This window comes from Chelon labrosus, assembly GCF_963514085.1.
Source record: "Chelon labrosus genome assembly, chromosome: 9".
NCBI lineage: Eukaryota > Metazoa > Chordata > Actinopteri > Mugiliformes > Mugilidae > Chelon > Chelon labrosus.
In genome coordinates, this window is record NC_140359.1 from 9,092,691 (window position 1) to 9,106,784 (window position 14,094).

Below are 14,094 nucleotides of genomic sequence, written 5' to 3' on the forward strand. Positions count from 1 at the left end.
GTTCATTCAGAGGCGTAATAATTGTGAATTTAATTCTAAGAAATGTATCAGTTCTCTAATAAATTGGATTTAAGGGTTAGGCTTAAAGTATCTGTCATGCTTCACATCAAAATGATAATTTAACTAAAATTCCTTTAGCATGCACACTGAAACAGGCTTGGGAAGACGTAGTTCTGATAATAAATACAATTTATTTTGTTCACACACTGTCAAGTCATTCTGGCAAATTTGACCGGTAGTCTAAAAGTTTAAATACAAAAGGCAGTTGGATAAATTCTAACAAACTCCTCATTTAACACACATTTTCACAAAATATTGAATATGTAATTGAAACAACCTAGTGTCCTATCAGGCAAACATTAGATACAAATTAATTAATAAATTATTTCATTAACCCAAACATCTGAAGGCAAAATTTGCAAAGCTAAAAATGTAAGACAAAAACAACAAAACTAATGTGCACACATACACACAAATACAGACACATTTATGCATGCGTTTACTTAAAGTACCTCATGACTGAGTACACTACCACCCATGGAAGGGCTAAAATCTTATTCAAATGTCAAAACATACTTAGTGCACTCTACAGTGGTGTAAGTCTGTGTGACTGTAAGACCAGCAAACATTCTCTTTGAGGACAAAGCATACTTTGATAACCTTTACACTCACCACTCTGCTATGATGAATAATGTACAAAAACAGGCACCGTGTTACTAGTATTGCTACACATTGGCAATATTTGGTCATCTCATCCAAAATATTCTCCTCCTGTTGACAGGCAAACATTTTCACACAAAGGTTTCAAACACAGAAAACAACTAAATAATGTTTGTTTCAAGTAAACACATTTAAAATCACGTTTACCAGATGATTCTATGTGCAAAACACTGAATCACTCTACTGTAAAGTCTGTAACAAAACAAAGCAAATACTGAGAACAATTTACCTGATCAGTATTCAAACAATCATCATTAAGTCTGTCTTCAAGAATGTGTCCAAAACAGGACATCTAGTCATTTCTGTGCATTTACATCAAAATTACAGACTGGGTGGTGGGATAAGAGCGGATGCTCCAATGGTCATTTCCCTTAAGAGAGATCAAAGTGCTTGTGTGTGTTGGAGGATCCATCGACAATGAGGAGAGATGGATGAAGCAAGATAATGCAGTTGCTATGGACGCAGTTGTAGAGCTCACTGATACTGTTATGTCTGCAAAGCTGACAGGCGTCGCTCAATACACTTCTTACCTGAAAAGATGGACAAAAAAATAAATAAAAAATCAATGACCACATGGGAAATACATTCAATATGTGGCGTGATTCTGCCTCTTTGTAAATTAACATTGTGTTGTTTGTATGTAATTCTTTGACATACATTTATCTATGTTGTCTATGTCCTTTTGCTCCGAGAGGTTTCGGGCCAGACCTTCCATTAGCAGGAGGGCCTTATGGTAACGCTGGACTGACGCTGTGCCACAGTGGAACATCTCATCTAAAGCAGCAGACTGTACCTAAATTCAGCAAAAACACACACATTTAAAGTCTTGCGGTGAAGATACTTACTTGATATATATACAGGAAAGAATCTGCTATGTGAGCATGAGCATCCCCTGCTGTGAAATGAGCTCACCATGTGCACGGTGTGGCCATAGATGAGCTTCTCCGCTGTGAGGGCATTGAAGCGATCCATAAGCTTCTGTTTGTCAAGCAAGAAGGTCTGTAGCCGATTGTTGAGGGAGCGACAGTATGTTACACAGTTCTTGTACAATTCATTTAGCTTCCTGATAACTGCAAAAATAAATAAATAAATAAATACAATATACATAGACACTGTATTGTTAGCAAATAATATTGTAAACCAAAACACATCACATTGTCTGGTTTAACAAATAGATATTTCAGATATTTGATAAATTGTGTTCACAGTTTACTTTATTAATGCGTATTATTGTGTGCGTAACAGCCTTGTACACAGTAGGCACTTTTAATCATGCTACAAATGGTAACAGTCTGGGGGCATGCAGCTGGATTTAAAAAAAATTATATTACTTATATTATTATTGAACTCTCAAAGTACTTGTTAGATGCTAGAAACACCTGAAAGCTGCAATACAGTTTTTCAATTACAATACCTAAAAGTCCTTCCTAGAGGACTACAAACATCTAATAGACACCTTTCAAGTCTTCAAAAGTTGAATACTTGACATTCCATACCAAACTTCACTGGTCTCACCTTGCTTGACTGTAGCAGAGGGAAGGAGTTGGCCTTGTTTAATGTTTTCTTTAGCAGCGTGTAACGCTGATGACAGAAACTCTTCAGCCTTCATGTACAACACTAACTGCTCTGCAAAGCTGAATAAAATCACAAAAGAAACGCAAGTCATTTCCAAAAGGATTTGTGGACAAAGGAAGCTAAAGTAAGTGTTGAGATAATGTAAGAACCCTAATGCCTCTCACCTCCACTCTTTACTCAGAAGGCTGATCTGATCTGTTACCAAGCTCTGCTCTAGAAAGGAAACATCAGGACAGCTGATAGCATCCAGGCCTGGATCCTTGGAAGAAGCAAGTTCCATGATGCAGTGGACAAAAGCCAAGGTAAAACGCAGGTCACTTAGAGCATCTGTATGAGCCTCCTATGAAAAGAACACATTAAAATGCTGTGAATACTGTTCATGCGCACTTTAATCCCGTCTATAATGTTCATATGCCAATATACTTTATACGTATAAGTTCAGAACAACCTGGAGGATTCACCACACAGTACCATGAGTATTTGACTCTACCTCCATCAGTGTATCTTCAGGGAGCTCAGGAGGGTGAAAAATCAGACTGCTGTGTGGAATAGCATCCATGGCTTCAGTCTCACTGTTTCTACGACTTCCTCTTTGGAGAATGCGACTGTTAAGTAGCCAGGCAGAGTTAATGTAGCTGGGGGAACCTGCATTTAAGACAAAATGCAAATTCAACTTAACCTGAACAGCTGATATTTAATATAGTGAATGAAAACCATTTAAAATGTAAACATGTAACACATGAAACCACATGCAAGTAAAAGATTACTTGGTTAACAAAGGTACTCTGTACTTTTATTGTGCTTTCAAGAAAGCAGAAGTGTACACCTTATTTAATTTTCATAAGTGCTCTAAGTGAACTGGAGCATGCAGTGTATTATAAAACCCATCCTCACTGGATCACTCACCAATGTATTTAATTAAGGAACTATCTAAAATAATGGGGGAAAATGAAGGATAGTGAGAACACCTACCCGAGACAGTCCTGGATACCATAGTATCAGGTGGAGTGTTTCCATTGGATGGAGACCCCATAGTGAAGATTGCAGGAGGTGGGCTTTCTGAGCACGGAAAAACCCTATAACCTCCAGTAGGTGGAGCTGTAGGAACAATAACAACAAAAAAACGAGTTTAAGTTATATGGGTATTTGATAATGCAGCCCAGTTTAACTATAGTCTAGTAAATGCCATGTACATTGTAGTACGCGCATGCAAAAAATAACTACTGCATGCTGCAAAAAGAAATCACAATACAGAGGATTTGGCGTATATGTGAATATGAAATACTGTATGTACTGATTTTTTCCAATCTATCACAACAACAGTTACATACAGTATATACTTGTGAACACAGACAAGCAGCATCAGTAGGAATCAGCTGACCACTCCTAATTGTAGTAATCTGAACTCGTACCTGTAATATCCATGCTCCTCTCACAGTTGGGGCTCTCGTCATGTCCTTCTTCCAACAGATGAGCCGCCTTCAGTAGCATATCAGACAGTCTGCCTGAGCTGCGTGATCTGCACATCAATGTAACCACAGACACCACTGTGAGCATTTAACAATTCATCAGATGATGTACCTGTTTGAGTGTGTGACATCTCAAGGCACCAGATGCTAAATTTTCGTATGAACAATTCACTTTTCATTCCAGCGCCTTCTAATAACTATTATTTATTACAAGATATTTGCATTTTAGTGTTTTGACCTTTTAAAAGGGCCCTTTTTGTTGGCTGATTTGGACTGAGAGGCAGGAGATGGGTCAAGGCTTTGCAGGTTTGAGACTGTCTTGTATCGGTTTGGCAGTCTTGGCTGAACCTGCTGCTGAAAACAAACAAACAAAAAAAATTTTGAAACCACTTCTACTGTGTGAAGGAATCTGTAAATACTGTGTCATAAGTCGCTGCCTTTATAAAAAGTTTGAAGAATAAGTCACATGTCACGTTTGCGGTTTCAATATGGTAAAACAAAATTGCACCAGTTAAAATTCCATGTCCAATTCTGCGTGAAATAATGTGAAATGTCATTAATAAACTGACACAAAAGAGTAGTTTAGTGTAGTGGATGTCTAGTTTCTTTAATATACTGTATTTGTATATGGAAGCTGACCTTGGGGCTGGATGTGGTCTGCACGTCAGGAGAGCCAGCAAGTATTCCAGTTCTTGTACTGAGTGGGAGAGTCTGCTCTGAGGTCTTTGGGGTCATTCCCACTAAAATAGAACATTTTACAGAGATTAAAATATTATCAAAAAGGTACATAATGTTTATTGAGTCCTCAAAAGTTAAAGCAGCAGAAAAAAAATCTAATAACATCACAAAACCACGCCTGTAATCCACTACACGTGACATATTTGTGCTGTATGTCAGTACCAGCACCAGGTGTTGCGCATTGCATGTGTGGTCATGTCTGAACGATCCTGTAAGGACCATTCTTTTAATGGTGATGTCTGTCTGAAGGATACAAAGCCATCAATCTATTGGCTTGATCAAAACAGAAACATTACAGATTACATATTTCATGTCTGTGTTGATCCTCAATGGTCAGTTTAATAATACAGTAATATTCACACAAATCACATGGTTTACCACCATTCACACCTTGACTCACTGAACTCTCTGGTGGTTAACAAGCTTTTTGTCATGTGAGTAACCATCAACAGATGGCCCTAAAAAAATCTGGAACAAGAGAGGTATTACGTCCAGATGCCTTCTAGTCAAGTGCTTTGGATCATGTCTGAACAGGGTCAAACAGTCCTTAGATAAGTAATACCAATTAAGATAACTACCTAGCGGGCAGGGCTGTTGTGGTCCGCTTCCTCCAGTTGCCAACTTTGGGGAATTGACAGCAAAACCTTGATGCAGAGCTCTACACCCTCCACATTGTGAGGGGCTTTCACTGCTGCCAGCACAACATAATGTGACCCTGAATGATATGAGACAAAGTTAAACAAAAGTGGAAGAGACTGGACAATAGAAAGACACTGAAGTGGGAAAGGCACAGAGATATGACAGCTATACATACCTTGTGGAGCCATGCAAGCCAGCAGGCTGCAAATTCTGCTCCATTCGCTGGTAGTTTTGGATCTGAGTTGGGACAGGAATGGGCACAGAGTGGCTGCATGTACGGCCAACTAATTCAACAGGTTTGCTGCATGGTTAAAGGAGGAGGCAAAGGAGAGGGCAGTTAGGTGAGATGCTTTTGAGGTGATTTTGTTGCTTTCATAGCTTAAATACCAGTACAGCATGAAGTAAATTCAAATGACCTATATGCATAGTTCCTCTTATTGTACAAAAAGAAAGAAAGATGTTTGGTTAAGTTAAAATCTAAACCTGCCTTCCTTTTTCTTACCAGACAGGCTTGGAGGGTGAGTGTAGCAGGGGAGAAGGTGGGGGTGTTGTTCCTGAAGCTCCAGGACCTCTCTCAGCCAGCAGCGAACCTCTAAAGAAACACATGTTAGTTCTTCCTGCACAAACAAATATAACATTTTACTGATTCAATTTTGGACCAATCTCTTCTGCATTCTTTCTACCGCCAATGGATCTTTGAAAGTTTCACTGTATGGTAATTAATGTGCCTAAAGTTTTTCATGAAACAGATTCTCTGCTTTGTGTTATAATGACATTTAAGCAGAAATAGTGAATTATGATTAAAGAAATGGAACCTAAACTTGCGCCATCCATGTCATGAAGTAAATTTCATGTTAGCCCATATCCAAAAATTATATTCATGACATTTGTGAACAGGTATTAGGAGTGACAACTCACCCACTGTATATCAGGCAACTGTCAATGGGAGAGCCTTCCACCTCACATGTGTACTCACCTAGAAAACAGCATAAAATAAATAGTCAGATTACTTGTACAGATACGATGAAAAACCTGAAACAAAAATCCACATATCTGTACAGTGAGGTCTTACTGGGAAACTGAGCAGGCACCATGACATAATCTTCTGTGTAAGATGGTGTGTTTCTGATGTCTTGATTCGCTATTTCTTTCAGCAGGAAGCCAGGGGTGTCCTGTGTAGGGGAGCACAGCACCTTAGGATGAAGTCTGTGCATCTCTCCATCGGAATGCTAAGTACATGTAAGTTAAAAGAATTGTTAAAATTTATATACAGGCGCATCAATACAATATGAGTATTTTTTACACGTTTTGCAGATTTCTGTCAAGAAGAGAACACTGTACGTACTTGTGGCGAAGCCAGTTGGGATGTGGAGGAGCTGCTAGAGGAGCTGCCTGAGCCAGAACTGGGGTAAGAGTGCAGGGGAGCAGGCGAGGCTGTCATAAAACATACATGTGCTTGTGTTAGGACCTCAGCTACAGCAGCTTAGGTGATATTAAGCTCTATTGACACACACAAGAAACAGTACATACATTTCTTTGTGGATGAGCTTGCCTCCAAGAAAGGATGGTGGAAGAACTCATCTGCAAATGTAAAGATTTACATGAAAGAAATTGTTTTAATGTTTTGACATTCTGGGTATTAAGAGGCAAAGGCTTACCAAAGCTGATTCGTTGTTTGTGGTTTCTCTGCAGCAGCCCCAGCAGCAGGTGTCTTAAGTTAGTTGAAGTCTCCTTTGGGATGCTGGGAAAATCCAGAGGCTTCATGTTTAGATCCATTTGATTAGTTAGAACACAGCTAAAAACATAAAGTAAGGCTGAGACTGATAAAAACTAAATTAATAGCTTATTACAAGAATTTTGGATACAGTCCAGGAAGAGGAGAAAAGCAGGAACAATCTCTTTATACAGATTTACAGTATACAGTGTGTTGTATCTGAATCTGCAGTACATGCCCAGAGAGGATGCTAATATGCTGTACTTGTGCCTCTAGTGTGTTCAGTGTTTCCATTTTGTTGCTGACATATGAAGTATTTAAATATTTATGTCACTGCTGTTCCATAAGAACGCAGAGAGCAGTGACAGTTGCAATTTTTTTTATGTACTTTGTTTATGGCTTCAGTACAAAACCCCCGGACATCGCGAGTGACTCAGTCAGTGAGACTGCGTGTGTGTTTTCGTCTGTGTCGAGCTATGTGGGTCATGTGGAAAGTGATAGCCCAACAGGCCACTAGCTGGCACCTCAAATCAGGTTATATATAGAATCAGAAAAAAACAACACACTATGCCTCCTCACATGGAAGCAGGGCTTATCTTATCACCCAGCTTTATCACTGCAAAAGATAAGCATGGCGGTGAGCTATACACAGGTTGGCAAAGTACACCATGAAAACAGTGGGCAAACAATCCATAAATCGCTTTGAATGCTTTCCATGTCCAAGTTCTGAACTTGAGATTCAGTGTTCAAAAATGATTATAAATAGCCAGGAGAACGGATTGCATCTGTATCCACTTATAACAAGGCAGAGACAAAGCCTCACGTAGAAAATTCCACTATAGACAGAACTGTATACGTAGTGTTATACGTTTGCGGTATTTTCAAATATCAATTGTGTGTGATGGAGACTCTTCTAGAAGATGCGTTCTGTCAGGTGTCTGGATCAGTTTCTTCCACACTGAGACTATTTTTAGTGGAGGTATGGGACTTATTTACTGAGAGTGCGTGCACGTGTCTGAGCATGTATGCGCGCACGTTAAAGCTCACATCAAATCAATCATCATCATATAGACACGTGCATGTGCAAACACACAGGAGGTCAATGTCAGTTGTTCATCAGCAAACTGAGTGCAGAGATGACAGAGGCCTGTTTACACCCCTCTCCTTCTGTCTCTCACTGGGTATTGTGTTTGTACAGTATACATATATGTGTGTTCATCTGGGGTTCATCCAGAGGACCACTAACCTTGGTAAAAGGGTCCTGTTGCTTTCATAGAAGAGACGGAGCTCCTGTGGTGTACTAGCCTATACACACACACACACACACACACACAAATTAATGCACCTAGTTACTTTAAACAAGCATTTCAAAAAATTATTTTTTGCATACAACATCACAAAAAGTCCACAAGGTATATGATGATCACACTCAGGGAACAGCAGAATTCCAGTAAACTAAGTCAGCAAAATAAATACCATCATCACCAGCTAACCTCAAACTAACCCTTGAGCTTATCTCACTTGGACCGCCTGACCCGCCCTGTCAGAAATAGACGACCCTCTCATTCTCAGAGAACTTGCGTTCAAGGAAACTCAACATAAGTAACCTCAATAGGTACAAAGGGTCAAACGACAGATGTTTCTTATTTTTCGACAGCATATAAGTTTAAATAGAGGCAGTAATAATAAAAAAATAAGGTAAAACATTGACATGTTTCTATGTGTAAACCACAGCTGAGGCAGTCTGTGAATAACATTTCATCAGTTTTATCTGTGCAGCCACGTGAACAGCAGAAAGTAATAGCTCGGATTGTGAAACAGTGTATATTCAGGGTTCAGAGAAACGGCCCACAGCAATTTCCACATGCCCCCCTCCATCTGTAAACAAGGCTAATTTCTGACTAGTGTTCAAGAGATTGCAGCATTTTGCAACAACAACACTGGAGGTCAGGAAGAGTATTACTCAGCAAACAGGTGTTTCTTAATGGTTGTGGATCACGTTGTTGTTCTATGTTATGAAAGGAAAGGCTCATGTTCTGTTTTGATGGTTGCTAGTTTGCCTTTTATAGAATCCAATACAAAAACAGTTTCACTAACATTTGATTATGTAAGAGACACTAGCAAGTGTTTGTTGACCAACTGTTAAATTTATTCAGCGAAAGCGTATAAAAGTACATTGGTGTCAGGGTTTTTTTGTTTGCGTGTTTATGTGCTTTTTGAAGTACCACTCACATGAAATGGTGCTTTTCCAGTCAGACACTGGTACACAATAGTACCTATGCTCCACAGATCAGCCTTGGCATCGTAGTTTTGGGACATGATGACCTCAGGAGCCTGTGTCCAGACAAAGACAGATTAGCTTAGAAACACTGTGACATTACACCTTGTTGGCACGGGGAAGCAGAGTAAGAGACCTTAATACTTGCCATGTACATGGGAGAGCCACACAGCGTGGCTGCCATAGTGTTTGTCTGGAGATGACGTGCAAATCCAAAGTCAGCTGGAGAGGAATGAGGTGAGGGACATGTTTGACACACAGTACACCACCCCTCCAAAAAACATTGAGAAATGAACTCGCTTTAGCATCCTCCTTAAAGCAGAACATTTTCAAATACCGTACAGAATAATGATCATAACATTCTCCTAGTGTAAGTCATTACCTATCTTAATGCTGGTATTGACGGAACTGGACCTGCGGCCCTCTGCGTGGCAGAGTAAAATGTTCTGGGGTTTGAGGTCCCTGTGAAGGATGCCTTTGCCCTGCAGGACCTTCATGGCCTGAGCTATTTGCTGCAGGAACACACGGATGGTGTCCTCACTTAATGTGCCTTTACCTGTCAATTAGAAGAATGAAATACATTGGAGAATACAAGAAAATTCGGCATCATATATAGAGGGTTTACCATGTTGCATGTAAATACATGGGTAGGGACGAACCAGGGAGTAAGAAACACACTGACAATATTGATGGCTCACTGAGAATTAAAAAAAAAAAATTATAGAACTAAGAGAAAGAGAAAAGCTGCAGGGTTAACAGCAGATATCTGGAAGAATTTGCAATAACAACAACAACAGCTGTAAGATCCCTCAAGAGAATTTATGTATTTTCTCTCACCTGACTCCTGTGTGATGTAAGGTGAACATGAACCTTAATCACATCAGCGTCACAGCTGTCACACTTTATGGGGGAAAATTCTGTTTATCAGGCTTCATTTGGAAATTAAAGTCTAAGGCTGTCACCCCCTCCACCCCACCCAGTCCATCCAGTATTTCAAGCTGCCGTGTTTTTCCACCAGAGCGTAGGGGATAAGTGAGTGACAGATGGGTGAGGTCATGTGGGTGCTCCGTGAACCTTGCCAAATGTGACTGAGTGTTGTGCTGCAAATAGCTGTATGCACCTCCTTGGCAGAGACACAACATGGGAAACTCTAGCCTGAGAAACACTCAACTCCATGGCCTCCGCTGCGTCATATTTTTTTGTACGTAAACCTGGTGCCATTACAAGTTGCAATGGATCTAATCTTGGCCACTTATTTTGTACTAGTTTCTACATAATGTGAAGGGATAAAACACTGGAAAGAAACTTGACCAGGTTGTATTGGTTTCATTTTAACTCGGTTAAGTGCATCGGATTATAAGTGATAATTTAGCTACTGACCTGTTGGAAATTTAAACCTCATTTCTGTGGTTGTACTGCCCTGCCAAAATCCTATTATTCCTTCAAAATGCTGAAAAAGCTTAGCCAAGCCTCTTAAAAGCCACACCAACGTACCAGCACAAGAGTAAGCTGCTTCGAACATGTTTACAAGCAACAGACTGTGACAGACAGAGAACGACAGTGGTATGCAACAGTTGCTTTGACACCTTTACCACATGGGTGCTTCTACGTTTAGGATCACACTTACAGTGAAGGTACTCTGCCAGGTCACCTCCATTGCAGTACTGAGAAGGCAAGAAAAGAAAGACAAGTCTTAACAGAAGCTTTGACAATGCTGCCTAATTCTGGATGTGATTTGCATTTCACATGAAAACACACCAGTCATTACCACTTCTAACACAGCTCACCTCCATGACAAGGTACACACATCCTCCCATTTCCTGTTGATAGAACCAGATAAAATGGAAATGATCAGCATGACAGCTACTACAATAATCAAATACTCAATAAATGATTTGATGGATAAGTAAGTAAATATTGAAATAATTAAAACACATTCAGTCCATATAGAGAGTTGAGGAATTATGGCAACAGTCTATCAACTCCTTAGCAGCTGTTCCCCGGGGTTACACAACAAGTGTCATAGCTCATTTCTTAGATCGAGATGACGGATTTTTGGCTTGTCGTCAGCAGCTTCTAGAAATTCTGGGCAACAGCTAACATACGGGCCTGAAACTGTATATAGTTAAACCCTATGTCCTTCATCGAGTCCATTAAATCATCCAAGAGGCTTTTTCCAAGTCAGCGCCCCACTTCATTTTCATTGAAAAATTCAAAAAGTCAAAGGCAGTAATAGGCAGGTAGTAGTAGGTGATATGGGGTGGAGCCAAAGGACGATAAGTTTTGAGTGTCAGTCCCACCTGACTTGAATGGAAAGTGACGAAGCAAGCTTTCTCTTGTTTGTTTTTAATATCATCACCTTAAAGCCAATATGCTCGGCGTACTAAGTGAACTCAAGTGAAACTTGAGGAGTGTGCATAAAAACACATTACAGCTAATATGGCGCAATAAGTGCCTCTCTAACAGACAACAGAAGTTTTAGAGATGCCAATTAAATTAACAAAAAGCTTTTGCAGCCTCAGCTTGGACTCTCATTGTAAAACCTAAAGTCACTGGCCTTGCATGCTGGCATGTGTCGATGCTCAGACTCTGTGTTGTATAAGCCATTGTTTAACTGGCTACACCCTGCCATCTGTCAGAAACACACAGGGGTCACTCCACCTTTTTCTGGCCGTCTAGCAGGTGTCAGTTAGGTGAGAAGAGGAAAGCACACACACAATAAACTCACGTCCAACCAAATGGTTAATGTCCTGTCCAATGTGTGACCCATTAAATGACATATAGGCTGTGGCATTAACGCCCTACAGGAAAACCAAACTTTAGCATATATAAATGCATATATAAGATAAGTAATTTACCTATTCTTCATTCTTGATTGATGATTTATTTAAAGGACCTCTATGTCTTTCAGTGGCCCGTCGGCCACATGGAAAAACTACAACATCCGACAGCCATATTGGTACCACATGGGCAAATGACGTTCAGCGTTTCAGCAACATGTCAACATTTGCATCACTTGGCAGCATGTCTGTTTTTTTCCCTCTGGTTGCTAAGGAAAGGTCTGTGGTGATTTGTGTCAGAAGACATAGAGGAGAAACCATCCTTACCTGATAGTCAAGTAGTCGGACAATATTGTCATGTTTGAGCTCCTAGAGGAGATAGGAAAAATATATTTGTTAAAAGTGCACAGACTATGCAGCCTTTCGCCAATAGTGAAAAATATACTTAAGCCTATATATTACCTTCAATATTTTGATTTCTTTGCCAAGCAAAGACTGTGATTTGGAAAGGTTTTTCTTGTTAATACACTTCACAGCAACTTCCCAGTCACGTTTCTTATGGAGTAAAAACAGAAATAAATAAATGATAGGAGTAGCCTACACCAAAATTACACATGTCAACAATGACCGGCTGAATTAAAATATGTGTCAGATGTGAAATTTACCTCTTTATGTCTGCCTTTGAACACAACTGCAAAGGCACCGTGACCAATGAGGTCTTTCCTGCTGAACTCAAACTTCCCAACAGACTCCATGGATATTAAAAATAAACTCGTTAAAGTGTGTGAGCAGGTCCAAGAGGCAGCGCTTTCCTCGAGCCGGTAAATCCCATATCATTGATAAAAAATGGCGTCTTCAGGCGCGACAAGCTTTAAAGCACTGGAAAATATCGGTAACAACATCACGAAGTTGCCGTCAACACAAAAACTTAAAACAGTGTGCGTAGTAGCTAATATAAACAACAGTATGTAAACAAAATATCAGCAGTCCGCTGTGCTTTTTTAACGATTCAGATGAGTCCCTGTCGCTTTTCTCTGACCGTATAACTTTTGAAAGTCCCTTTAGTGCTGTTAAAAGCTGTCTGTATTTACACACTGAGCTCAGATATTATTATTTCCTCACCTTTCTACCCATCCGCAAGAGTTAGTCAAGTCTCATGACGAGCATGCGCAAACACAGCGGCAGATGTTGGATGGTGGCGCCTTCAAAGACAGCTCGTAAAGTCGGAATTCAGTGTCTTCATTAGGCTATGATTTATTTTTAACTGCTATATCAAGAAAGCCAAGTTTTCCAAATTCAGTGTGGCCGTTTTAAATGTGGTCTATTTAAATTAAATAAATATTGCTCCATTATAATAAAATTAAATTTGACTTCAATTAGTGAAACAAATTCTGCCTCAAGATGATATTTGACAAGTGATGGTTTTCCTTGTTTCAAAAAGTAAACAGTCATTATTACACTCTGCCTTGGGCTCTGTACTAACCCAATACACTTCAGGCATTTGAGGCTATATCCTACAATTTCACAACTCAACAGTGCCTAAACGACACCTAAACAACAACATGTTGACATCACAGACTGAATTTACACCTGCCATAAACATAATAGCACATGCTATTTTCTCTTCATGCCCATTGTGGGTTTCCATACCTGTACAGATTTTGCTATTTATTTAAATAAATTGTAGTTAAGATGGTACTTCAGCAGTCGGAGTCATTCAAATAAAATGGGGATCTTCAGAAAACCATTTTTGTTAGGTACATAGCTGCTTTGTGATTCTTGTGTTTTCTTGTTGCGGATGTTGTTAGTGGATGGACAATAGAGCATAATAGATAATTTTGTTATAATAAGACTTTAACTTAGTAAAATATTAATTTGTTTTGTCTAAACTTGACTGCTAAAACCTCATTCTACCACCAAATAGGTCAGTTTATATAAATAAGGAGAACACTTAATCCATGTTATTGAGGAACTGCAAACCTAACCTTTTACAGTTTTAACACTTCATCGATCCACTTTTGGTCCACTTTTCTTTGGCTTAGTTGCCTAATGCAGGATGTTGGAAACTTTCACTGGTTATTGTTCTTCATCCAAAAATGGATTTCCTTCTAATGCATCCCTTGGCCGCAAGCACATGTATCCACTAAATAGCACACCAAAGGGGTGAAAATAAGGAAGATA

The 14,094-nt window shown here is 39.6% G+C and overlaps 1 protein-coding gene across 2 annotated transcripts; it reads right to left on the minus strand.

Annotated features, from left to right (window-relative positions):
• Positions 1–85: 85 nt before the first annotated feature.
• On the minus strand, positions 86–13,184 carry ulk1a (unc-51 like autophagy activating kinase 1a). 2 transcript variants are annotated; one of them, XM_084551019.1, is made up of 27 exons: positions 12,579–13,184; positions 12,376–12,468; positions 12,241–12,282; positions 10,921–10,953; positions 10,761–10,797; positions 9,516–9,689; positions 9,282–9,355; positions 9,088–9,189; positions 8,102–8,160; positions 6,800–6,882; positions 6,672–6,722; positions 6,487–6,575; positions 6,214–6,313; positions 6,060–6,117; positions 5,644–5,733; positions 5,317–5,442; positions 5,081–5,217; positions 4,404–4,504; positions 4,003–4,118; positions 3,708–3,814; positions 3,268–3,393; positions 2,786–2,940; positions 2,460–2,635; positions 2,236–2,354; positions 1,633–1,790; positions 1,378–1,513; positions 86–1,250 (listed from the first exon to the last, which is right to left on the minus strand). In XM_084551019.1, the coding sequence occupies exons 1-27, from the start codon at positions 12,666–12,668 to the stop codon at positions 1,207–1,209; spliced, it is 2,676 nt and encodes an 891-aa protein (XP_084407145.1). In that variant the 5' UTR covers positions 12,669–13,184; the 3' UTR covers positions 86–1,206. The 2 variants fall into 2 exon arrangements, with proteins under 2 accessions (XP_084407145.1, XP_084407144.1); XM_084551018.1 differs by having other exon boundaries at positions 6,214–6,370.
• Positions 13,185–14,094: the final 910 nt, after the last annotated feature.